The 26,315-nt window shown below is 42.0% G+C and overlaps 1 protein-coding gene across 3 annotated transcripts in view; it reads left to right on the forward strand.

Moving 5' to 3' along the window:
* The window catches only part of EPB41L5 (erythrocyte membrane protein band 4.1 like 5), a 170,333-nt gene extending 149,100 nt beyond the window's left edge, over window positions 1–21,233 (forward strand). The window contains exons 20-24 of one of the 3 annotated variants that reach the window (XM_024975535.2): window positions 4,944–5,034; window positions 6,912–6,986; window positions 10,272–10,313; window positions 10,672–10,793; window positions 16,868–21,233. In XM_024975535.2, coding sequence (XP_024831303.1) covers window positions 4,944–5,034; window positions 6,912–6,986; window positions 10,272–10,313; window positions 10,672–10,793; window positions 16,868–16,934 — 397 coding nt within the window. In that variant the 3' untranslated portion in view covers window positions 16,935–21,233. The remainder of the gene's footprint in view (window positions 1–4,943; window positions 5,035–6,911; window positions 6,987–10,271; window positions 10,314–10,671; window positions 10,794–16,867) is intronic. The other 2 variants (NM_001429694.1, NM_001429697.1) reach the window with 2 other exon arrangements.
* Window positions 21,234–26,315: the final 5,082 nt, after the last annotated feature.

A 26,315-nucleotide genomic window follows, 5' to 3' on the forward strand; every position in this document is an offset into this window, starting at 1 on the left:
AACGCATATATATGGAATTTAGAAAGATGGTAACAATAACCCAGTGTACGAGACAGCAAAAGAGACACTGATGTATAGAACAGTCTTATGGACTCTGTGGGAGAGGGAGAGGGTGGGAAGATTTGGGAGAATGGCAATGAAACATGTAAAATATCATGTAGGAAACGAGTTGCCAGTCCAGATTTGATGCATGATGCTGGATGCTTGGGGCTGGTGCACTGGGACGGCCCAGAGGGATGGTATGGGGAGGGAGGAGGGAGGAGGGTTCGGGATGGGGAACACATGTATACCTGTGGCGGATTCATTTTGATATTTGGCAAAACTAATACAATTATGTAAAGTTTAAAAATAAAATAAAATTAGAGGAAAAAAAAAAAAAAAAAAAAAAAAAAAAAAACAAAAGCATCAATTCTTTGGCACTCAGCTTTCTTTATAGCCCAACTCTCACATCCATACATGACTACTGGAAAAACCATAGCCTTGACTAGATGGACCTTTGTTGGCAAAGTAGTGTCTCTGCTTTTTAATATGCTATCTAGGTTGGTCATAACTTTCCTTCCAAAGAGTAAGCGTCTTTTATACATAGTAGTTTCTGCTTATTGATTTCCTAGCACTATCCACCCCCTCCTCACTTAGCTCATTTCACTGGTAACCTCTAGTTCTCTATATCTGCAAATTTGTTTCTGACTTACTTCACTTATATATTCGTTTATTTTTTTAGATTTCACATGTAAGTGATAAAATACAGTATTAGTCTTTCTCTGTCTGACTTATTTCACTAAATGTAATACCCTCTAGGTGCATCCATGTTGTTGCAAATTTTCATTCTTTTTATAGCTGAGTAATATTCCATTACATATATACACACCACATTTTCTTTATCCATTCATCTTGATGAACACTTAGGTCCCTTCTATATCTTAGTTATTGTAAATAACCCTGCTATAAACACTGGGGGGGGGGCACATATCTTGTTAAATTAGTGTGTTTTTCCTTCAGATATACACTCAGAATTGCTGGATCATGTAGTAGTTCCATTTTGGTTTTTTTTTGAGGAGCTGCCATACTGTTTTCCATAGTGGCTGCAACAACTTCCATTCCCACCAACAGGGAATTTCCACCAACAGGGAATTCCACATCCCTGTCAGCGTTTGTTCTTTATGTTCTTTTTGGTGATAGCCATGCTGACAGGTGTGTGGTGATGTCTCATTGTGGTTTTGATTTGCATTTCCCTAATGAGCAGCGATGTTGAGCATCTTTTCATGTACCTGTTGTCTATTTGTATATATCTTATTTGGAAAAATGTCTGTCACATCCTATGCCCACTCCCCCCCCCCACTCACTTTTAATTGGTTTATTTATTTTTATTAAATATTGAGATGTTTGAACCATTTATGTGTTTTGAGTATTAACCCCATATTGGTCATATCATTTGTAGATATTTTTTTCATTCTGTTATCTTCATTTTGTCAGTGGTTTCCTTTGCACTACAAAAGCTTTTAAGTTTAATTATATCTCATTGTTTATATTGTTGCTTTTGTTTCCTTTGCTTTGAGACAGATCCAAAAAAAATATTGGTATATTTTATGTCAAAGAGCATTCTGCTTGTATTTTCTACTAGTTTTATGGTTTCTGGTCTTACCTTTATTTTTTAAATCTGTTTTGGGTTTATTTTTGTATATGGCATGAGATGTTCTAATTTCATTTTTACATGCAGCTGTCCAGGTTTCCAGCTGTTGTTATTGAAAAGACTGTCTCTTCCCTACTGTATGTTCTTGCTTCCTTTATTTTGGCTTAATTGACCAAAAGTGCATGGCTTTATTTCTGGGCTCTCTATTCTGTTCCATTGATCTATGTGTCTGTTTTTATGCCAATACTATACTATTTTGATTACTGTAGCTTTATGGTATAGCTTGAAGTCAGGGAGTGTGATTCCTCTAGCTGTATTCTTTTTTTCTTGATTACTTTGGCGATTTGGAGTCCTTCATATAAATTTCCATATAAATTTTATGCCCCAACCACTAATGCCAAAGAAGCTGAAGTTGAACAGTTCTGTGAAGACGTACAAGAGCTTCTAGAACTAAAACCAAAAAAAGATGTTCTTTTGATCATAGGGGAATGGAATGCAAAAGTAGGAAGTCAAGAGATTCCTGGAGTAACAGGCAAGTTTGGCCATGGAGTACAAAATGAAGCAGGGTAAAGACAAACAGTTTTGCAAAGTGAACACACTGGTCATAGCAAACACTCTCTTCCAACATCACAAGAGATGCCTGTACACATGGACATCACCAGATGGTCAATACTGAAATCAGATTGATCATATTCTTTGCAGCTGAAGATGGAGAAGCACTATACAGTCAGCAAAAACAAGACTGGGAGCTGACTGTGGCTCAGATCATGAAATCCTTATTGGAAAATTCAGACTTAAATTGAAGAAAGTAGGGAAAACCACTAGACCATGCAGGTATGACCTAAATCAAATCCCTTATGATTATACTGTGGAAGAGACAGATAGATTAAAGGGATTAGATCTGACAGAGTGCCTGATGAACTATGGATGGAGGTTCGTAAGATTGTACAGAAGGCAGTCATCAAAACTATCCCCAAGAAGAAGAAATGCAAAAAGGTAGTCTGAGGAGGCCTTACAAATAGCTAAGAAAAGAAGAGAAGCAAAAGGCAAAGGAGAAAATGAAAGATAAACCCATTTGAATGCAGAGTTCCAAAGAACAGCAAGGAGAGATAAGAAAGCCTTCATCAGTGATCAATGCAAAAAAAATAGAGGAAAACAATAAAATGGAAAAGAGTAGAGATCTCTTCAAGAAAATTATAGATACCAAGGGAACATTTTATGCAAAGATGGGCACAATAAAGGACAGAAACGGTATGGGCATAACAGAAGCAGAAGATATTAAGAAGAGGTGATAAGAATATACAGAAGAACTATACAAAAAAGATCTTAATGACCCAGATAAACACAGTGGTATGATCACTCACCTAGAGCCAGACATCCTGGAGTGCAAAGTCAAGTGGACGTTAGGAAACATGACTGTGAACAAAGCTAGTGGAGGTGATGGAATTCCAGCTGATCTATTTCAAATCCTAGAAGATAATGCTGTATAAGTGCTGCACTCAATATGCCAGCAGATTTGGAAAACTCAGCAGTGGCCACAGGACTGGAAAAGGTCAGGTTTCATTCCAATCCCAAAGGCAATGCCAAAGAATGTTCAAACTACCACACAGTTGCACTAATTTCACATTCTTGCAAAGTAATGCTCAAAATTCTCCAAGCTAGGCTTCAACAGTCCTGAACCAAGAATTTCCAGATATTCAAGCTGAATTTAGAAAAGGCAGAGGAACCAGATCCAATGCCAGTACCCATTGGATCATATAAAAAGCAAAAGAATTTCAGAAAAACATCTACTTCTGCTTCATTGACTATGCTAAAGCCTTTGACTGTGTGGATCACAACAAACTGTGGAAAATTCTTAAAGAGATGGGAATACCAGACCATCTTACCTACCTCCTAAGAAACCTGTATACAGATCAAGAAGCAGCAGAACCAGACATGAAACAATGGACTGATTTCAAATTGGGAAAGGAGTACGTCAAGGCTGTTTATTGTCACCCTGCTTATTTAACTTATATGCAGAGTGCATCATGCCTAATGCCAGACTGAATGAAGCAGAAACTGGAATCAAGATTACTGGGAGAAATACCAATAACCTCAGATATGCAGATGATACCACCTTTTTTAATGGCAGAAAACGAAAAGGAACTAAAAGAGCGTCTTGATGAAAGTGAAAGAGGAGAGTGAAAAAGCTGGCTTAAAACTCAACATTCAAAAAGCTAAGATCACATGAAGTCCCATCACTTCATGGCAGGTATATGGGGAAACAGTGGAAACAGTGAGAAGCTTTATTTTCTTGGGCTCCAAAATCACTGCAGATGGTGACTGCAGCCATGAAATTAAAAGATGCTTGCTTCTTGGAAGAAAAGCTATGACCAATGTAGACAGCATATTAAAAAGCAGAGATATTACTTTACTGACAAGTTCTGTATACTCAAAGCTATGGTTTTTCCAGTAGTCATGTGTGGATGTGAGAGTTGGACCATAAAGAAAGCTGAGTGCCGAAGAATTGATGCTTTTGAACTGTGGTGTTCGAGAAGACTCTTGAGAGTCCCTAGGACTGCAAGGAGATCTAATCAGTCCATCCTAAAAGAGATCAGTCCTGAATATTCATTGGAAAGACTGATGCTGAAGCTGAAGTCACCTGATGAAAACTGACTCATTAGAAAAGACCCTGATTCTGAGAAAGATTGAAGGCAGGAGGAGAAGGGGATGAAAGAGGACGAGATGGTTGGATGGCATCACTGACTTGATGGACCTTAGTTTGAGCAAACTCAGAGAGATGGTGAAGAACAGGGAAGACTGGCATAGTGCTACAGGCCATGGGGTTGCAAAGAGTCACACTGAGCAACTGAACAACAACAACAGTATTTCCATCTATATTTTAGGATTACTTGTCCTAGTTCTGTGAAAAGGCCTGATAGGCATTTTGATAGGAATTGCATTAAATCTGTAGATAGCTTTGGATAGTGTGGACATTTGCCAATATTAATTCTTCTAAGACATGAACATGGGATATCTTTCCATTTCTTTGCATCATCTTCAGATTCTTTCATCAGTTTTCAGAATATAGTTTTCAAAATAAGGGTCTTTTACCTCCTTGATTAGGTATTTATTCCTAGATATTTTATTATTATTAGTGCAATTTTAAATGGGATTGTTTTCTTGATATCTCTTTTTGATAGTTTGTGTGTTGAAAAGCAGGACTAATTTCTAATTGAAGAGTTCGTTTTTCTTCTTCCTGAGGAGGCTGCTTGTGACCCCTGTGTCACCTCTGTCAGTCCTCCATGATGTGAACATACCTTTCTCTTCCTAGTGCTGAATTAAATGAGAATACTGTGCCCGTCCGTGGAGACTCTCTGGCTCTGATGCAAACCACACCTGCAGAAAGTGGGTCTGCTCTAAAGGTAACAATCACTGCCACCTTTTAAGGTTTCTCCTCACATTCCGCTGAGTTGAACCTTGGTTATACAGGACATCTGGTGAGTTCTGATGGACACCAGAACTTAAGCTGTGAAAAAAGCACTGAACCTCACTTCTCTAGGGAGAATCCTATTATCAGATCCAAGAGTAGCTCAGGGTTTCTTCATTTTTGAGTTATTTGTTGTTATTTTGTTTTTTTAGATGATCTCTTATTTTTGGTTTTTGTATGCTGACTCTACTTCCCTAGTGTCTGAAACAGAACACTGCACATAGTAGGCAGCAAATAAGTATTGATTGATCAAAAGTAACATTCTGAAATTGTGTTGTGTTATAACCAGCTTATCTCAAATCCTACCTTTGTTGTATCCACTTGTCACACACCCATTGTTGTTTAGTTGCTAACTTGTGTCCCAGTCTTTTTGCAACTCCATGAACTCTCGCCCACCAGGCTCCTCTGTCGGTGGGATTTTTTAGGCAAGAAAACTGGAGTGGTTTCCCATTTCCTTCTCCAGGGGATCTTTCTGACCCAAGGATCAAAGCTGCATCTCCTGCATTGCAGGCGGATTCTTTACCACTGAGTCACCTGGGAAGCCCCACACACCCTTACCAGTTCAGAAATCATAGAAACCCAGTTCATTGCCCTGGGAATGTTTTAATTTGCAATTTAAACAACAAGTTATTTTTGTAAATGAACAGTTCCCATTTGTTCTTGTATTGCATAAGCACATTTATCATAGAAATCTACCTAATATTTTATAAAAAGAAAAAAATTAGCAATTACCTGTATTCCCACTAGTCAAAAAAACTTTGGTGTTTTAAAAAAGGAACCTAAAATATTTTCAATCTGGAGATTCCTTTCTGCTAATTAAAATCCTAAAATGATATATTGACATATTTGATCATTGAAATCATTAGGTGGAACCTCAGATGTGTTTTAGAACAGAGAAGGACATTTGTCCCCCAAATTTATTGCATATTGTGTACCAGGATAGCATGCTAGGCTTTGAAAATTAAAAAATGACTGAAACATGGCTTCTTCTTTCAAACTGCTTTATAGTACACTTGGAGAGAGGATTTTAATATGTTGTGGTAGAGATATGCACAGGCTCTTTCAGGGCTCACCAGGTCACACAGGGTAAGGAGTGGGATAGGAGGAGGGAGCTATGAGAAGGGAGGGACAGTTACTTCATATGTGGGATTAAAATTCAGTTAACACTGAACTGGCGATGTACCATGGCCTGAGGACAGACAGACAGAAATGTATAAATAAAGGGTACACCTTGGGTACTTACTGCTCTTATTTCCAGACTGGAGTTTCATCTTTTATCCTTTTAACATTCTTCCTATGCATCCCCCCAACACATACACACACATTGCTGTACAGAACTCTGTATAAGGTGCTTCAAATATTGATTAGACAAAAGTATCAGTGTTTATGGGGGAAATTTGCATTATACTCCTTTGTGAACATTAGAGCACCCACACGTGTGAATAAAGAAGCACTGGGAGTTCAGCCCTCTCCTAACTTGCTGGCTCCTTGCTGGCTGAACCTTTTACCTCTATTCTCTAGTTCAAGAGCTGAGAGCCAGGACAGTCCTAAACCCTACCAAGTCTTGTCTTACCAGAAGGAATAACTGTATGAAAATTCACAAAACCCTTGAGTGTTTTAAAGTTCTGACTATAGGCTAGGTTCTCTCCAACACAAGTGAAATCACTGATAACTATGGCTCCTGAATGTCCCCATTTGTTTCAAGATTAACACCAACCAAGCCTGGGTCCAAATTATACACTGCAAGGATATGGAAAAAACTGTTTGGTGATTAATGGGTCATTTGACATCTGTGTATCTTGTCTTCCACAGGATGCTACAGATGAACTGGATGCCTTGCTGTTGTCTCTAACTGAGAATCTCCTTGACCACACAACCATACCTCAGGTAAAGATGCTTTAAAACAGGAAGATGGAAAGGTATTTCTGTTTGAAATTGTCCCTGCTAGATTCCAATTTTTACCTTGTCTATAATTTAGTAAGACTTTTCATTTCATGAATTTATATTTCAGTAACCACGTAGCATTGCTTTTCTATACTAAGTTCTGCCAACTTGAATCTGTGTGTCATTACATAACCATATGTTAACTATGAACCTATTTATAACTAAACTGAAAGTCCCTCAGTTGTGTCTGACTCTTAGCAACCCCATGGACTGTAACCTGCCAGGCTCCTCTATCCATGGAATTCTCCAGGCAAGAATACTGGAATAGGTAGCCATTCCCTTCTCCAGGGGATCTTCCCAACCCAGGGATTGAACCCAGGTCTCCCACATTGCAGGTGGATTCTTTACCATCTGAGCCACTAGTGAAGCCCAAGAATACTGAAGTGGGTAGCCTATCCCTCTTCCAGGGGATCCTGCCAACCCAGGGGTTAAACTGGGGTTTCCTACATTACAGAAGGGTTCTTTACCAGCCAAGCTACCAGGGAAACTCTTTTTGTAACATCATCCTATTAAACAGCATGAGAGGAACATGTGAGGGTAAACCAGCTTCTAAAGAGTTCAGACAATAAAGAATTTTAATTTAAAAATAAAACACTTACAGAAAGATGGAATCATAAGAATGGTTGACATTAAACACATTGCTCTTTATTTGAGTTTGGGAGATACTGTGTTAAGTACTGTGTGTGCATGCTAAGTCATGTCCAACTGTGAGCATGGTACAAATAAAACACAGTCCCTTCCCTCCAGAGACATGGAGACTAGTTGGGATGGAAGGTACACAGAAGCCTCATTTAGTACTTAATGACTCATGTACTGGGACTGCTGTGACATCACCTGAAGGCTTGGGAGTTCAGGTGGTACTCAAGTGTGTGTGTGCATCACTGGAGAGCGTAAGAAAGCACAGACCACTGGTCTCCACCCTTGGAGTTTCTGACATGGTATGTGTGGGGTGGAGCCTGAGAAGCTGCATTTCTGACCATTCCCGGGGGTTCATATGTGGGCCAGGAACCACCAGCTGATATCAGTAAACACAGAGACTTTACCAGATGCACAAACAGAAAATACAAGGGATGTTGGCGCTATCGGGCCACAATAATCCTTTAACCAGATAAAAGAGGTAACTTCTAAGACTAATGAAAAAATAGCCTGAAGCTGAAGAAGGAATCCTTGGGGCCCAGCTCAGAACACTTACTGTGTGTCTACGCTTTCTCGCAGGTGGGTGGGTGATAGAGTGATGAAAATGAATTTCATTAAAAGCATTTTCTATCACTAGTATATTTTTACTTACCTGCAAATTTAAATGTTCTATTTTAAATAAAAATGTTGAATATGATACATTTTAGATTCTGCATATAAGCTTTCCTACTAATTTATAGTTATTAGAACTGTAATACTCGTCTAATAAATTGAGCTTTCTAAGTGATTTTGATATGTGATGAGGCCAGTCCAGCACCATTATGCTGATATTTTGCTGTTTTTGATTGTTAGTTCTTTCAGATGGTTTTTGGAATAACTTTGTCAAGTTTCACTCCCTTGAAAGCCTTTGAAGTTTTAATTGTGATTGTATTAAATCCATAAATTAACTTGAGGAAAGAACTGATATATTTGTGATTATCTTCTTGGCCAAGAGTATAATGTTTTTCTCATCCAAGATTTCCTGTTTCTCCTAAAAGTTATGTAGTTATAGTCTCCCCAATATAAATTTTTTGTTTTCCTATTTTTGTTATTTCCAGACCCTTAATGGTTTTTTTGCTAGTAAGATTTTTTACCCATTAAAGAATTTAGGACTTAACAGAGAATAGTCTGAAATGTCCTCTGCAAGTCTTCTCTGTTCTATGTTAGGTTAAATCCTAAATGCTTAATAGTTTTGTTGATGTTGTGAATGGTATTTAATTTTTTACTATTGAATTCGTAAGTTGATTTTGTGTTCAGGAAACTTGCTGACGCTGATTCTCTCAAATATTCTATCAGTTTCTGGGATGTGTTTAGTATCTCTGTCTGCAATTATTGGTTAATCCATTTCTTAACCTATTGTTGGATCTTTCAGTTTTGTGTATATTTTGAAGATAGATGCATGTTTGTTGATTGTAATTATACTTTCTTGAGCTCCTTTTGACACTTTAAAGTGTCCTTCTTTGCCCCTTTTTTCCTCTCTTCATTTCTCTTTTGATTGATAAAAATTTGATAATGTAACTTTAAGTTTGAATTGCCTTAAATAGAATTTTCTATTAATTTATTTTCAGTTATTTTGGATCTGTTTGTTTTAAGTGGACCTGTTGTGAACAGCATTTTGTTGGATCTTGTTTTTTATTTAGATCTTATTCAAAAGTCTGTATATTTTGATTGAGTTTAAATCCACTTATATTTACTGTAATTATTGTTAATATAGGACGTCTTTCTGCCAAACCATTTTTTGTTTACTTTTACTGTACTGCTTTTCTCTCTGTCTTATTTTCTATGGTTAAAAGTTCATTTCTTAATATTGGTGGGAAAGTTATATTTTATATATTTTAAAAGTATTTATTTTTTATTAATTTGGCTGTGCCTTGTCTTAGTTGTGGCGTGTGGGATCTAGTTTCCTGACCAGGGATAGAACCTGGGTCCCTTGCATTGGAAGCATGGAGTCTTAGCCACTGGACCACCAAGGGAAGTCCCTTTATTTTGTATTTTTATTCTTTTGGTAGTTACCTAGATTACTAAGACCTGGACTTATATTAATTTTTTCTTATCAGAAAAAATCACCAGTGCAAGGTCTAGTCTGAGTTTCCATGAACAGGGAGAGTTGGGAGTTCATTAGATGACTGTTATACACATAAAAGTGAGATCTAGAAAATCAAACATTAAAAAGACTGTAACAAAGGCCCTATGAGTCAGTAGTAGTGTGGGTGTTTTTATTCTGTTTGCTGCATGCATAATTAGAAAATGAACTGTATAGAGACAGATTTTTTTTCTGTGTACTTTCTTTTTTTGCTGTTCCATTTGAATTAGTCACAGTCCCCTGTTCAAGAAGGCTGTGATTATTTGTAATGAACTGAAATGAAATTTCAGAAAATAAATGTTAAATTGAACGCTGGGGATTGGGGAAATCCCTAGTGAATGACCTGAAAGTAGTAGTAGCATTCAGATTCCACCCCCCACCCATGCATTTGATCGCAGAAGAAAGCATTATAATTATAAAAATTCAATCTTCCCTAAAAATAAATACATGTCTATATAAATTTTTTTCAGGTATCTTCAACATCAGTGATCACGCCCCGTTGGATTGTGCCAGTAAGTTAATGATATTTAGAATTTTTCTTTCTGTTCCCCTTACAGAATGAGGCCTGAAGGAGTACCAGGTTCTTACTTTTCCTTGAAAACCTGGGGTCATCATCAAACTTCTTTTAATTAAAGTTACCGGCTTCAAACTAGTGATTTAACTTTTCTGTTCGTAAATGTGTAAGGGTGGTAATAAAAATAAAAATCTGATGTGAAGGATGGTAAAAGGAAACCAAAAAAAAAAAGCAACTGTGACCATAAACATCCTCCCCATTACCATAATTATTGGAGAAGATGGCTTGGAGCTGAAGTGCTGGTTGTTAGGGAGGTGTGATCACCTCCTCTCAGACGTGTTGTATGTCTTTCTCAGCAGAGCACTGTCCTTCCTAATGGGCTTGCAGGAAATGGGTTTTCCCTGACTGGGAAGGAAGGGCTGGGCAGCAGAGAGCTCATCTCTCCCCCAGCGCCATTCTTGGTGGACGCCGTGACCAGGTGAGGAATTATTTCTCAGTAGCACTTCTTAGGCATCTGTTAGGAGGAAAGAAATAATAAAACTATTGTATTTAAAGCAATAATGTCCATTCTTTACCTGAACTTAATTGAAACTGAATAAATCTCTTCCTCTGTTAATTAGAGTAGTGTTTTTTCTTTTTTCTTGTCAGTAGCAATTTTCTACAAAATTATGAAGTAGACCTTATTTTTTTTTAATTGGAAGTCTTTGTTAGATAAAGATGTTAAAAGGGCTATCTTTAAAATTTTATATTTCTTTGAAAATTGATTTATGTCTTTTCCTATCATGCTTTACTGTTAGGTTGTCCATCAATACAGAGGAAGAGGTGCAGATAAGGGTAGGGCAGGGGATTCCCAAGGTGAGGGCTCTGGTGTAGCTTTCACTGAAGCCTGCTTGTTGCAAGCTCATTCTAGCATATTGCTTGCCACAAACAGAAACTGAACTCAGAGAGCTTTTATTCAGCACGTAATTCTTCAGCTTTTGTTAGGACCAAGAGTGTGCCTGTTTTGCAAAAGATTTTGCCTTTATTTCTTACCTCTGACTTTTTCATGGGTGTGTTTGCTGTTTCTCACATCTTCCTGGTGTTGAGAATACAGATCAGTTGTAGTAGATGCTTTAGAGAAAAAAAAAAATTTCTCAGAATAAAAGAAAAGTTACTAGAGATGGTTAACTTGAGAGAAATTCATAGTTCATTTTAAAATTGTTGTCTTACCTCTGTAGTCTTTAATATAATTGTTTACTCAACAAATACTGATTGAATATTAGGTACCAGGCATTACTTCTAACTGGCATTGAAGAGAGCTGTGAACAGGATGGATGTGGGACCTGTTTCCCTAAACATTTGTATGACTAGTAGTACCCACTGTTAAAGTAGAGATTACCTGCAGAGAGCCAGGTAATAATTCTCTGTAATTGAGTTTACACAGTAAAATGTGAGTGCTTATAGATTTCCAGATGTTAAGTCACAGATAACATCAGGGCTTGTCTCCATTCCTTCCCAAAGCAAATAATCATAAAGGAATTAGATTAAAAGTAACAGATAGTACACCTGAAGCTAGTATAATATGTTAGGATCTTAATGAGGAAAACATGACAGTAAATCAGTGAAACACTAGAGTCCAGAAGCAAACCCACACAAATACAGTTCCCTGATTTATGAAAAATGGTGGTGCAGTGCTGAAGGGAAAGAGTGGTCTCTCAGTCAGTCAGCCTGACAAGTTAAATATCCTTGTGGGAAAAAATTAATCTTGACCGAGCCTCATACTGCACACCAAAATCTATTGTAAGTGCACTGAAAATCTGAAATGTCCATAAATAAAGGTTTTAGCAAAAAAATATAAGTACACATCCTTGTGGCCTTGAAATAAGCAAAGATTTTTTAAACAAGTCATAAAATGCTGTACTCGTTCAGGAAAAAATTGACAACTTGGATTGTATCAAAAAAGCTTCTATTTATCAACAGATACAATTTCAAGCACTCAAAAAAGAAGCCACACAGTAGAGAAGACAGCTGCCCCTTCCCCCTCTCTCTGACTCTGTCTCTCTCACAAAGGACTGATCCAGAATATATAAAGAGCTCTTGTGAATCAACGAGAAAAATGCAGCTCAATAGAAAAATTGGCAAAAGAGTTGAAAAGCAGTTCACAAGAAGGATATCCAGATGGCCAATAAACCATTAGATGATGTACATCTTGACAAGTCATTGAGAAATACAAATTCAAGCCACTGTGATACCACTCCATACATGTAAAATGGCTCAAGTGAAAGAGACACGTAGTACCAAGTAGAGATGAAGTCATAGGGCAACAGAAACTCTAAATTTAAATAACTATGTTGCACATAGATTTGACAGTATCTACGAAAGCTGAAAATACTCTTACGTGCATACTCAATAGAAATACAAATATACACCCATTAAAGGTATGTACAAAAATGTTTATAGCAACTGTATTCACCATAGTCAAAATTGAAAACTTAAAAAAAAAAACAACCCATTAGCAGTCAACTAGATAAATACTAGACTAGAGCAATGAAAACTAACGAACCAACTGTGGCAGAGAATCACTGGTGAGTTGCTTATACTGAGTTATATTAAGTGTTTATTGCTGTGTAACAGATTACCACGCATTTAGCAGCTTAAAACAGCACAGGTTTCTGTAACCTCATCCCTGTGGGTCAGGAGTCTGGATACAACTTAGCTGTGTCCTCTGCTGTAGAGACTCTTCCAGGTTCCAGTCGGGGAGTTGACCAGAGCTGGGCTCTCGGCTGAAGGATCAGGTGGAGGAGGCTCTGCTGACAGGATTCAGTTCCTGAGGGTCTGCAGGCCAAGGGCCTCCATTTTTAGCTGACTTGAAGCCAAAGGCTGCCCTCAGGACTTGCTGTGGAGCCTTTATTTCCGCAGAGCCAGCAAACCAGGCAGGCACTGGGACACTTGCCCGCCACCTGCGAGTCCCCATCTGTACTGTAATCCCAAGGCTGAGAACCGGTTACTTTTGCTCCAGTCTGTTGATTAAAGCAAATCACAGGGCCTGCAACGCTCAGGGGAGGAAGTCACATAAGAGTGCTGGGAAGTTTGGTCTTATAGTGTCTGTACCACAATAATGGTGAGCAAAGTCAAGTTCAGAAAGAGGCCCAGCTCTCGAGGAACCAAGCAATGATTCCTCTCAAGGTAGCTAGTTTCAGAGCCCTAGTGACATTCTGTTTCCTGATCTGTGTGCTGATGATACAGGTGTGGCTAGTGTGTGATGGTTCCTCATTCTACGAACTCCTGCTGCTTTGTGCACTTCAGCATGTGAATGTAATAATCAGTAACGTGTTTAAAAGAATGGTGCTGGTGTTGCATCTTGCACTATGTAAATCTTATTTTAAAGGCTTAAAACAGGAGAGGAGACAATGGCAGTGGAGAGAACGAATAAGTTTGGGGAGTAGTGAAATGACAGAGTAGTGGTAAATAGATGGACAGGAGAAAACTGAGATCTAAGCCTGAAATGGGGAGGGAACGGAAACTGGAAAAGTAAGAAGCACATTCTCACTGTAGCTCTGAGGAAAGTCTCAGGAGGTAGAGGGACCAAATATCATGAAGATGGTTCAGGCGGAGCTGAGAACCTGAGACTTGGTTGAAAACATCTAGACCCATTTAGAACTTCCCCTCCCCACACTGCTGACACTGCCCTGATTCTGGAGGCTCACCTCTGGAGGAGCTGAGCAGGCAAGGCCCTGGATTTGGGGACCCTGTTGGGAGGAAGGCCCTAAAGAGCTGAATACAGAGGTTAACTAAGTGCCTGCATGCCAAGGTATGAAACCCCCAACTGTCGTTCAGTTTTCAGCTTCCAGAATGCTGTGGGTCACATGTAAAAGTCTCAGATGAGAACTTACTTCAGAGGCTTATACTCTAGAAAACCTGACTGACTCAGAGAGACTGATACTTGTGGATCCCAGGAAATCTGCCTAATAACTCATCTTGGAAGCCTGTAGTTAATGGATTTTGCCCACACATACAGTTTCCAGACAGCATTCCAGTGCTTCATGCTCAAGTGTGAACAGACTGCTTCCCTCTTAAATATGAAGAGAGCCAAAGATTATCAGGTATGTGAGGAAAGACCAAATCAGTTCAGCTTGAAAAGGCAACAAGGAGGAAATAAAGGAATGTGAGTATCAAAAATTTTGTAAAATGATAGTGTGAGAAAGAAGATACTGTATTCACTCAACAATAGCAGGAGATTAAAAAACAAGAGGAACAGAAAAGAAGAAAGTATTCCCAGAAATTATTAACCAAGTTAAAAATAAGATCCAAAGAATGCATGGTAGATAAGATTCAGGAAATCTCCAAAAAAGTAGAATAAAAAGTTGGAAATTGGGACAGAAGAGAAAATTCGAGGACTGGTCTAGGAAGTCCAATATGTGAATCACTGGAGAGCCAGAAGAAAGAAAAGAGTAAATAAAAGTGACAAAAATATAAAAAAAAGGAATCAAGATTTTTCCAGAACATAAGTACTTGAGTTTTAGATTAAAGGAGCTCAGTGGGTATCCAGTAACACAATTAAAATAGATGACACCATGGAACATTATGAGATTTCAGAATATCAAATTTAAGAGAGGATGTAGGTCTTCAGAAAGGGCAGGAGAAGAGTACTTAAAAAGGACTGATAATCAGATGATAGCAGACTTTACTGAAGCTAGGAGATAATAAATAGAGCAGTGCTTGCAGAATCTGGAGAAGAATCGTTTCCACCTCGTATTTTATACCCAAACTATCAATGCAGTGTGAGATTGAAATGACATTTTCAGGAGTTCCCTGGTGGTTCAGTGGTTAGGCCTCAGTGCTTTCACTGCCGGGGCCTGAGTTCAGTCCCTGGTCAGGGAACTAAGCTTTCCCACATGCCACATGACATAGCCAAAAAAAAAAAAAAGAAGAAGAAATTTTAAAACATAGAATTCTTCTAAAATATATGCTTCTAAGGTGGCTTTTGTCAGGAAGCTACTTAACTGAAGGATGTGTTCCATCAAAGTAGAGTGATTATAATTCCTATACCCCAATACAAAATAAAAAGTTTAAAATTTGAAAATAAATAGAAGGTTTAAAAAAAAACCAGGATGACTATCCCAGAAAGAAACCATGGGACCCAGGAAGCAGGTGCAGGAATTTACCAGGAGGAAAGTGAAGCAAGCCTAGAAGGGATCCTGTGCAGATTTGAAGAGGACGTAGCATTCCAGGAAGGATATTGCCAAGAGAAAATGACAAAACACAGAATTACCCACCCCTAAATTAAAGAAAAATTATATGAGAGCAGAACCATGGTGTGTTTGCAAGGTTAAGGATAAATTGTTAGAAACTAAGTATTGGACACTGAGCAAGCAGTTACGGTGAAAAAACACAGCAGTTACTCAGTCCAGGGAAAACAGATTACGTAAGGGAGGAAATACAATACACTTAGACTGAGTTGTGAAAATATTTATGTAATTATAGCAAGCATTGAATGTCAACATGATCATAATTGTTCCAAAACTGTGTTGAAAAGATAGGAAGGGAGGACCATGGGGCAGGGTGTCATTGTGGAACCGCATGCCTTAGGTGCTGTAGGTAGCAGCACCAGAGGGCAGCTTAGAGCACAGGCCCTGGGCTGCCCTGAGTCTCTGGTTCAGGGAGCCTGAAGCAGGGCCTGAGAACTTGCATTTATGACAAGTTCCAGGGACCACACTTTATGAAGCCGAGATCCAAAACATGAAGGGAAACACGAGGAGAAACCAGTTGGCATTGTTGTCTCTGTCAGGTAGAAATGGAGAAGGGAAATCCGCACAGGATCACTTCTAGGCCTGCTTCACTCTGCTGACTGCTTTTTCATTTATATGTCTTGCTAGTGCTTCTGACATTAATCTCTGTCCTTGGTACTTTGATATTGTTTTCAGTTTTTGTGAAACTGAAGTAGGTGCTGTTATGTCTCTGCACCTCCATCCATGATCTTCACCTCAGGCAGAGCCCACGCACTTTTAAAAAAATATTTGTTGGCTGTACCGCATAGCAGGAAGGATCTTAGTTCCCCAGCCAGGAGTCAAACCCTCACCCCTTGCATTGGAAGTGCAGAGTTTTAATCACTGGACCCCCAGGGAAGTCCCAAAGACCAAGTACTTTTACTCTTCTTTAGCTCCAATAAGCAGAGGAGGTGGTCCCTGAGCTCAGACCGGGCTGCGGGCACCGGGCCATGAGCACAGGACCCCCTACCCTGCTGCTTCCTGAGCATGTGGCCATTCTGCTCACCACATTGTCCATGTCGTCCGTGTTCTAGTAACAGCCCTGACTCAGCAAGAAACTAGGTGTCTGTTCAGTGTATTTTATTCAAGGAAGTAGGGGAAATCAGTGTCTTTTAGAGTCCATTTCAGGATGAAAAAAGCATTGGTTATCTAGAAAATGACCTTGTGTGAAATTGCTGAATTAGGTTTACAAGGCAGTCCCCCTTGCTCTATGGGGCACTGGTGGGGAGATGCATGTTGCTTTCTTGTGGGACGGTTGTCTTTTCATTTTCCAGAAACTGAGTAACACATTCTTTCTTCCTGTCAGCTCTGCTCCAGCTTCAGCTGGAGAAGCCACCTTGAAGCAGAAGTGTTTGCTGACGACTGAGCTCTGAGGGATGGTCGCTCTGTGCCTGTGACCCAAGGCCGGGCCCCCAGCCGTCCATCCCAGAGTCCACTTCTGCTGGAGCCAGTTCTGCACTAGTGGGTAAAAAGCTCACCTGGTTTAGAGTTCAGTTCCATGAAAAAGCAAGCAGCTACATTTCCGTCCACCTGGAAGGGCTAATTATACTACACTTTTGCCCAAGTAACGCAATACAGTCTTTTACTTGCCCTGATTCTGTTGAAGTTGTGAATTCCTAACAGTGGGAATGCCTTTCCCTGTGGGTTCCTCCAAGCTTGTGGCTCCACCTAGTGGTTGTGACTATTCACAACGCCCCCTTGGGTGGGCTGTCCCTGGTGGTCATCATCAGCCTGGCAAAGGTTACTTCTCTCACTGGTATCAGGGTGAGTGTCCTTGAATGACTGCTAGAGAAATTGTACCTTTCTGTGCATTGCCTGGAAATCGGGGATTTAGATAGATTAATGACTACTAAAGAGAAGTTTTTAGAATACCGAGGATTTTCAGATGCTTCCCATACTTTTGACTTTTTGCTGGACTGGCTGTCTTAACACTTCAAGTTTACATAGACCTTGAGAAGAACTACAGAAAAGTTAGTTGCCTGGCATGTGTTTTCAGCCCAGCCTCCCTTCAGGAAGTATGTCTACGTGGCCCTCACACACCTGTCACTTTCGGGTCTGGAAGGGGTGGGGAGGGTTGCAGAGACCCCAAGGCATTTCCTCTAGGCACCCAGACTTCTTCCTGGGCCGTGTGGGGCTGAAGGCCATGTTGACTCGGGGACTGAAGGAGAGCACAGTAGTTTCTGGGCACCTCTTTGGATGAAGGCTCCATTTCGTTTTAATGTAAGCTGAATAAACTTAGGTTTTGTAAACTGAAGGAAAAAATACCAGGATAGAAATAGGGAATCAGGTTAGGGGGATTCACATCTGAACCTAAATGCAGGTATTGAGAGAATGTTAGGGTTTTGTGTTAGTCTAATTTCCTCATTACTTTCCATCTGTACAGAAAGTTCTGGATGTTAAGGTGGTATATGCTCATTATAGAAAATAGAGAAAAGAATTTCAACACCCAGAAAAATACTATTTTAGCTTTTAAACTTTGGAATGTGTAAAGAAAACCTCAGTTGCTGTGGGGAATGAGGGTGATCTGGAAACCGTGTTGGGAAGTTATTAATCCCTGTTATCAAGGGCTGATGTTAAAGTATACCTCTTGGAATTTGGTTTTGGTTTCCTGCCCCGCAGAAACCAGAACTTAATTGAGTGTTAATGTCTGTTCTCCATAAAAAAAAAAAAATGAAGTTTTAAGATCTTTAAAACTCCTTGGTCTAGACTGTCGTGGGTTCCCTGTAACACAGTCAGCTCAGGCAGTCACACACTTGTGTCTGCCTGGAGAGGGTTTTCTTCCTGTGCTGTTCCCGGGACCTGTAGAGGCTGGAAACTACTTCGCACCAAACAGTTTTGCTGAAGGAAAGGGAGTTGCCCTTCTGGTTGGCTACCTCCTGTAGCCCTTAGGCTGAGATTGTGGACTTGACCCAGGACGTGCCAGACTGGATATTGTGTTTTCAGCACACTGACGACCCTGCAGGTAGAACGTTAAGGTTGTATTTCTGGTCACTGAGACGTTTTCTAGATTTTGGAACTAGTTTGTTGAAAATATTCCATTACCTCTGTGTCTTCTGGTACTGAGGAGACTTTCTTAAAATGCATTTGAATCTCAAGCTAAAAGGAAATTTTGTTTCAGGTTCTGACAAAGAGTGGTAAATATGGAAATTGATATGAATTAGCCCTGACAGAAAAGATGCCTGTCGAGTATACATCTCCTTTCCTGTCTGCCATCCCCAGGCAACTGTAAGGCTCACCCTGCTCTGCTCACCTGAGCCTGGGGCATGGGGCAGGGGGGTAAGGGGAGGAGCAGCAGGTGTGAGTCATTGAGGATGCTGGCAGAGAGCCGAGTGTGTGGGGAGTCTGGATAGACCAGTGGGCAGGTGGTTGCATTGAAGTGGGCAGTGGGCAGTGGGGGTCCTGCTGAGGTGGCCCTGCTGACTGCTGGCCCTCAGGAACAGTTCCTGATGATGGAAGATCTTAGCATCCTTCTGTGCATTGGAACCAGCCCATCAACTGAGTGCAGCTCTGAAGTGATATGCTACTGACTGGTCAGGTGGGAAGCTTTGCTATATCTAGAGTCTCCTCTGCATTAGTACTGTGTAGCTGCAAAGAGTACTGGCTGTGTCTACTCCCGTCAGGAGTTAAGGAGCATGTGTCTGGAAAGAGCAGGAATGACAGTGTGTGGGAGCACTGTTGGCATCCCTGCGTTGGAGGGTGCTTGGAGAGGGTTCATAGCTGAGCTGATAGACCTGTTTGGTGGAAGTAACAGAAGCCTGCTTGAACCAGAGGCTCAGTTCTATGTCACTTTTTTCCCGTTTTCACTCTGGTGACTCCCTAGGAGCTAGGATGATGGTGCTTATGGCTGTGAGCAGGTTTAGGGGGCTCAGGGTGGGTGGGTAGGAGCTACTTTTGTCCTCTTGCCATTGCCTGGTTGGTCTGTGAGGATCTTCAATTTCTGGTGATTTGCAGAGTTCAGTTAGTGCTGAGCCCCTCATCTCCTACCACCTGAGGGTGGCGGTTGTCAGTGTTAAGAGCTAAGATGCAGATCGGCTCACGTCCTGGCCCTCAGAGAAGGTAGGGGAATGGAGAGCTGGCCTGGGTGTGCGGGTGGGATTTAAAGTCAGGTAGGTGGGTTTCAGTTTTCTCCCCTAGACTCTTCTTGAGAACTTGTGAAGTAGCACACGAAATCCTGTTTCTCAGGACCTTAAAAGGTCATAGCATCTGTGTGCACAGGAAGGGCTCATTGTTCTTGCATTCCTGCCCTTGTGGAAACCCTGCTGAACAAAGGAATGATTAGATTCCTTTGATCTTGATAAATTTAGAAATACCCTTAGGTGCTTTCCTAAAATGTTGATGTTGTTTTGAGAAATTTTTTATTAAACATGTCTTATAGTCTCCTAAGGACTTCCTTGGTGGCTCAGATGGTAAAGCGTCTGTCTACAATGTGGGAGACCTGTGTTCGATCCCTGGGTTGGGAAGATCCCCTGGAGAAGGTCTTTACCTATATCTATTTGTGCGGTCACAGATGTTCTGTGGACACTGGAGGGTGAAGCCCCAGGGTGCCCCCCTGCTTCCTGACTGCTTGTTCCTCACGCGTCTCATTTCTGGCCAACCCTGCCTCTGTCTCCTCTTGGACAAGCCCCTGCAGACTTAGACAAGTCACACCAGAAACCCACTCAGAGCAGATTATTTGGCAGTCATTTGCACAGAGGGAAGTTCTCTTATTTTTCTGTAAGTCGGGCTCTTGAGAAGCCAAATTCTCAGCTTCTCATTGAGGGCAGGGACAGCAGGCAGAAAGTGAGGAGTGGACGTGGTGAAGACTCGGCTGCCCCCTGCCGCCCAAGTGTGCGCGGTGTAGATGGAGGTGAGTGCCCCGGCTTGGCTGCAGGCAGGGACCTCTTCCTGGCAGTTTCCGGCAGATGGCTCCCGGGAGCCAGCGGGTGTTCAGACGGGCTCCGCAGGTGCTCTGTCCCTGGAGGCCCTGGCGTTTCTCCATTGGCATCCTCACTCCCACGTGGACAAGACAGTCCTGGGCTCCCATCCCTGAGAGGCTGGGAGAGCTCCCAGTTCTGATCCATCATGCCCTCAGCGTTTTGGTTGCTTAGAAACCTTTAATCTTCTAATGCATAATACACATTCCATATTATTTGTTCTTATTCCTCTCACAAATGTAAACCTATGGTTCCTGAATGTTCAGAAGAACGTTGGGAGCTTTTCCTGTCTGTTAGCCTGCAGGATAAGGAAGTTTGTTTGGTTCACTGAAATTTGCCCTGAACTCTGCTGAATTCACATGCTGGCAGAGCTGTGATTGTCTCCAGCTCTGAGAGGTGGGATCTGCATGTCACTTTATCACATTGATGGAGACAATGATTCAGTCCCTTTCCAGGGTTTTTATTCATCAGAGAAGTGTTTGGGCGCGGACCTCTGCTCTTTAATCTTCCTGTGTGGATATGATAGACGGTTACGAGGACCTCACTAACTATTTTGTGTTTACTTTTTATATGTATAAAGCTTTGAAGTAGCTTTTAAAGTGTAATTTATTTTTTTTTTATCAAGTGCACTATTCCTGCAATGTGTCCCACAGTTTTATATGACTTGTACTAGAAGCACTGCACTCACCTGTGAGTTGTTTGTACAATGAGATGACTGCTGTAGACCTGACCACCAATAAAGCTTTCGTGAAACACTTAGTTTTGTGAGCTATTCCGGTTTCTTGGACATGTGATGCACACCTACTGAGCTCTGCTCTTGTCAGCAGAGCTGTTGGCAAGAGTCGAGCAGGAGCAGCACCACAGTGTGCAGTGTTCATGGTGTCAGTGGCGTAAATCTGGATGTCAAGGCATTTTGAAAGTTAAGAAACCCCATTGTCCATCCCCAGCACATCCTGGGAAGAGCAGCATGGTGCAGGAAGAACCCGCTCACTACCCGTCAGACCTGGTGGCAGCCATCCCGGTGCCACTGCCCCTGCACCCTCTCCCCTGCCCTACAGGCCACACCAGGCCCAGGAAGGACACCTTTGAACTGAGAATTGGCTCAAACCCAGCCAGCTGGGTTGTCCCACGTGCCCCAAGCTGCAGGCCTTCCCACAAACCAAAGGCAGAAAGAAGTGGGCAGCTGGGGGAGACTGGACCTCCCAGGACTCTATCCAGGAGGGCACATCCACCCCCAGGTTCCAGGGTAGGAGGGGCGGGGAGTGAAGCCACGTCCCCAGAGACCTGGATGGTCTGCTGTTTCAGCAGCCCTGGTTATCTGCCAGAGTCCCAGATTTCCCTCTTCCCCCTAGCCCGAGAGTAAAGCCCATTCTGCCTAACCCAAGAGGCAGACAGGCAGGGCTTTGTTTTTCAAGCCCAACATGCTTGGGTGGATGGACAGCACCCAGTGACTGACCATCTCCGAGGTGTCAGGCTATCTGTGCAAGGGTGTCACGTCCCCACCAGTAACAGCAAACCTCCCGCCACCCACTGACACAGGGAAGCCCTTTCAAACCTGCCAGTGGTGACCAGCACACACCATTGCTGCAGAACACACAGCAAGTAGCGGGGTCCAGGCATCAGACCCCGAGCCCTAAGTCTGGGACATCCGGTATCCTGGGAGCAGGAAGCCTTTAAGAGCTGAGTGGGAAAGCTGGGTTTGGGGACCACTGTGCAGAAACCACAGGGCTGCTGGGTTGTTCTGGCATGTGTCCTGCTCATCACCAAGTTACGGCAGCAGGGGTCTCGGAGGGCTTTTGCCCTCTCCACCTTGGACCCAGGGGTGCCAAGTGGCATGCCAAGCTGTCCCTCTATCCTGCCCCGCTGAGGGTGGGGACCAGGAAAGGTTCATGAGATACATTTTCTCTCCTCCCATTTGGCCACAGACCCAGAGGAGACTTGCAGGCCGGCTGCTGCCCCAGGCTTGGGCTGCAGTTGAGGGCGCAGAGCAGGGCCTAGGAGGCCTTGGAGGCAGGCAGTGTCTAAGCCGAGATGACCGAGGGCCCCAGGCAGGGAGAGGCCTGTCTGGTGGTGACGCAGAAAGAAACTGTTCTGTGGTCACCCTTCTGAGAGGCAACCCAGCCTGTGGGTCAGCAGCATCCACGGGCAGTCAGGCCAGAGGCCCAGGTGGACCAGCATTGGAAAGAAGCTACAGGAGGCCCCCACCCCATCTCCCACCAGGGATGATGGAGCCGTTGACACCATATGCCCCAGGAGATACAGATGGGGTGTGGGTTTGGACAGATTGAGCTCTCTGCAAGGACTGGATGTGCCCACAGATGTTCTTGCAACAGGAAGAGTTTCACAGCAGCTCACGCTCGGTGTGGCCAGCAAAGGCTCACTGGCTGTGAACAGGAGGGCTGCATGGACTCGTACTTTCAGAACCACAGGGGACCCAGAACTCGTCCCATCCATCCTGAAGGAGCCATCCTTACACCGCTTCCAAAGGTACACTCCAAAGGTGAGAGCATTCGTGCCCTCACCTGCCACTGAGGATGCCTGGCCTGCGCAGCATCCCCACCAGCCGCCCTCCTGCATCTGTTTTCAGTTGAAGTCCTGCCTCCCTGATGGTAGAAGTTTCTAGAGATTTAGTCATCCCCCTGTTCCTGGTACAGGGAGGAAGATGCCTTACAAATGGAGATTTCCCTTAGAAATGTCCATATTCCTTACCAGAAGGTCACTCCTACTTGGTTTTCAGAGTTTCCCAAATGTCTGCTGTGTCTTATAAAATAACCAAATAATTAATATGCCCAAAAGATGTATGTTGGGGTGGAAAATCCTGCTCTCCTACACCTTTTGCTATGGTGAATAACACTGCTGTGAACACTCATGTATGAGTGTCTGTTCAAGTCCATGCTTTCAAATCTCTGGACAATAAACCGAGAAGTAGAATTGCAGAACCATAATGTCATTCTTTTTGAGGAACCACTGAACTCATTTCCACAGCAGCTGCGTCATTTTACGTTCCCATCAGCAATGCACAAGTGTTCCAGTTTCTCCACATCCTTACTGATACTGTTCTCTGTTTTAGTTTGTTAGTTTTTTATAATAGCTGCTGTAATGGGTATAATGGAGAAGGAGATGGCAACCCACTCCAGTGTTCTTATCTGGAGAATCCCATGGACACAGGAGCCTGGTGGGCTACAGTCCATGGGGTTGCAAAGAGTCAGACACAAAAGTGATATCTGATTATAATTCTAATTTTTATTTCCCTGTTTATTAGTGAGGCTGAGTATCTTTTCATATATTTGTTGAGCATTTGTGTGTATTCTTTGGAGAAATCTCTATTCAGATTCTTTGTCCACTATTAAATTGAATTGTTTTTGTTGAATTTTAGGAGTTCCTTATATATCCTGGATTTTAATCTCTTACCAGATACATGACTACAAATATTTTCTGTCATTCTGTGAAATGCATTTTTGCTGTGTTGAGAATGTCCTACTATGTATAGATTTTTTAATTTTGGTGGTCTGATTTATCTTATTTTTTTCTTGTGTTGCCTGTGCTTTTTGAATGTCATATCCAAGAAATCATTGTCAAATCCAGTGTCATGAAGATTTGCCCCTGTATTTTCTCGTAAGAGTTTCATAGTTTTTAGCTCTTTTATGTCTTGATTCATTTATGTTACACATTGTATACAGTAACGATCCAACTTCATTCTTTTGCTGCGAATATCCAGAGATAATTTTACTTCTGCCCTTTGATTTTGGATGTCATTTTTTTTTTCTTGGCTAATTTCTTTGGCTAGAACTTCCAGTATTCAGTGGAAGTGGCCCCCCAGAAAGGGCATCTTTGTTTTTTTATGATCTGATTAGGTTTAGATGAAGTCATGCAAGTGGAGCCCCCATGATGCGACAGATGCGGTTATAGAGAGAGGTAGAAACACAGACACCTATCTCTGTACATGTGCGCTGAGGAAGGAGGCCCTGGAGGCCCTTGCCTAGCATTCGGCTAGGCTGGAACACTGCTCCCAGCCTCCAGAACTGCAGGAAAGAAATGCTTGCTGTTTATGCTGCCCAAGTTATGATCATTTGTTACAGCAGTCTTAGGTGACAAGACAAAAAGCCTTCAGTTTTTCATTGAGCATCATGTCAGCTGTGGGCTTTATGTATATGGCCTTTATCACGTTGAAGCAGTTTCTTTCCATTCCTACTTTGCTGAATGTTTTTATCATGAAAGGGTATATTTTTTGTCAGATGCTTTTTCTGCATCGATTGAGATGACCACGTTTTTATTTTCTTTCATTTTGTTAATGTGGTGTCTTACATTCACTGATTTTCATATGTTGAATGTATGCCTAAATCCCACTTGGTCATGATGTGTAATCCTTCCAGTATGCTGCTGAATTCAGTTTGCTGGTGTTTTTAGTGGGATTTTTATATCAATATCCATAAAAGATATTTATCTGTGATTTTCTTTACTTGTAGTGTCTTTGTCTGGCCTTAGGGTCCTGAGTTCTTAACTTCAACTTCCAAATCCGAGCTCCTTCATTCATGTGCTAATCCCTGAAACTCACATCATGGAGATGCCAGCCTCTGAGCCAGCCCTCACTCACTGCAATTTGGGGGCCCCAGCCCATGGGGGCTCACAAGATAGGAAGATACTGAGAAAATAATTCAGTCTAGAGGTTTTCAAAGTTGAATTCAGGAAACCTGGGGTTTGGGAAGTCAAAGCTACTTGTATAATAATGTTGAAATACATTTTCCCTCTACTGTGTTGATATTTGCACTGATGGTGGTAAAACCAGGCACCTTGGGAAGATCAAGGTTAATGACACCAAAGAGTATGAGAATTCCACTGCTACTTGGTGGGGATTTGGGGGAGCCTGAAGTGAGGATTTGGGAACTGACATGGCTCTGAAAGACCATGGAATTTAAGTCCAAAGGAGTCAAGATAGCTGCTAGAAGAACTGTGTATAGTTTTCATCCTGTTCTCATGTTGCTTAAATGGCAAACAAAAGAGATTTCCGTGGCTTAACAAGCATCCTCATTCATCAGTTATTTCTTAGGGGATGTGGGCTTGGTGTGACAAGCACCACCCACTCCCCTGGGGGGAATGAGTCTTTCCCTGGCTTGTGAGGTGTGTGCATGCCTGCCTGTGCGTGAGTACGGGTGTGGGGAGGGCAGGTGGGGTCTGACCCCTTGGAAGCCTGGTGCCTTGTGAAGAGAGCAGACGTGATCATGGTGGCGGAGGACAGTCTGTAAAGCAGCTGAAGATCCTGGGGGGCCAGAGGAAAAAACAATCTGGGCTAGGGAGGCACCACTTGGTTTTATTGTTGCGGCAAGGTAACTGCCAAATGGTGGAAGCCGCTCAGTTGTCCATCGGTGAATGAATGGATATACAAAATGTCTGTCTCTACAGCAGAAAAGCATTTACTCATAGAAAGAAATTGTTTGCTGCAACATGGATAAACCTTGAAAACATCATGCTGTGTGAAAGAAACCAGGCACAAGTAGTCACATGCTATACGATTCCACCAATATGAAAGGTACAGTTCAGGCAAATCCATACAGATAGAAAAGCAGATCAGTGGTTTCCAGGAGTGGGATGTTGAGGGGAATGTGCTTAATAGGTGTAGTGTCTCCTTTTGATACCAAAAGCTTGGCCTCTGCCAAACTGAATCTCGAAGACAGAGTTTGGAGTGAAGTACAAAAAAATATACCTTTATTGTTTTACTAGGCAAAGGGAGTCACGGCAGCCTCATGCCCTCAAAACTGTGTGTTCCAACCTGAGGGGATTTGGTGAGGAGTTTTATAGCAGTAGTTCAAGGGCAGGATTGCTGATAAGGATCAGGGTGTGCCG

The sequence above is a fragment of the Bos taurus genome, chromosome 2 (assembly GCF_002263795.3).
Source record: "Bos taurus isolate L1 Dominette 01449 registration number 42190680 breed Hereford chromosome 2, ARS-UCD2.0, whole genome shotgun sequence".
NCBI lineage: Eukaryota > Metazoa > Chordata > Mammalia > Artiodactyla > Bovidae > Bos > Bos taurus.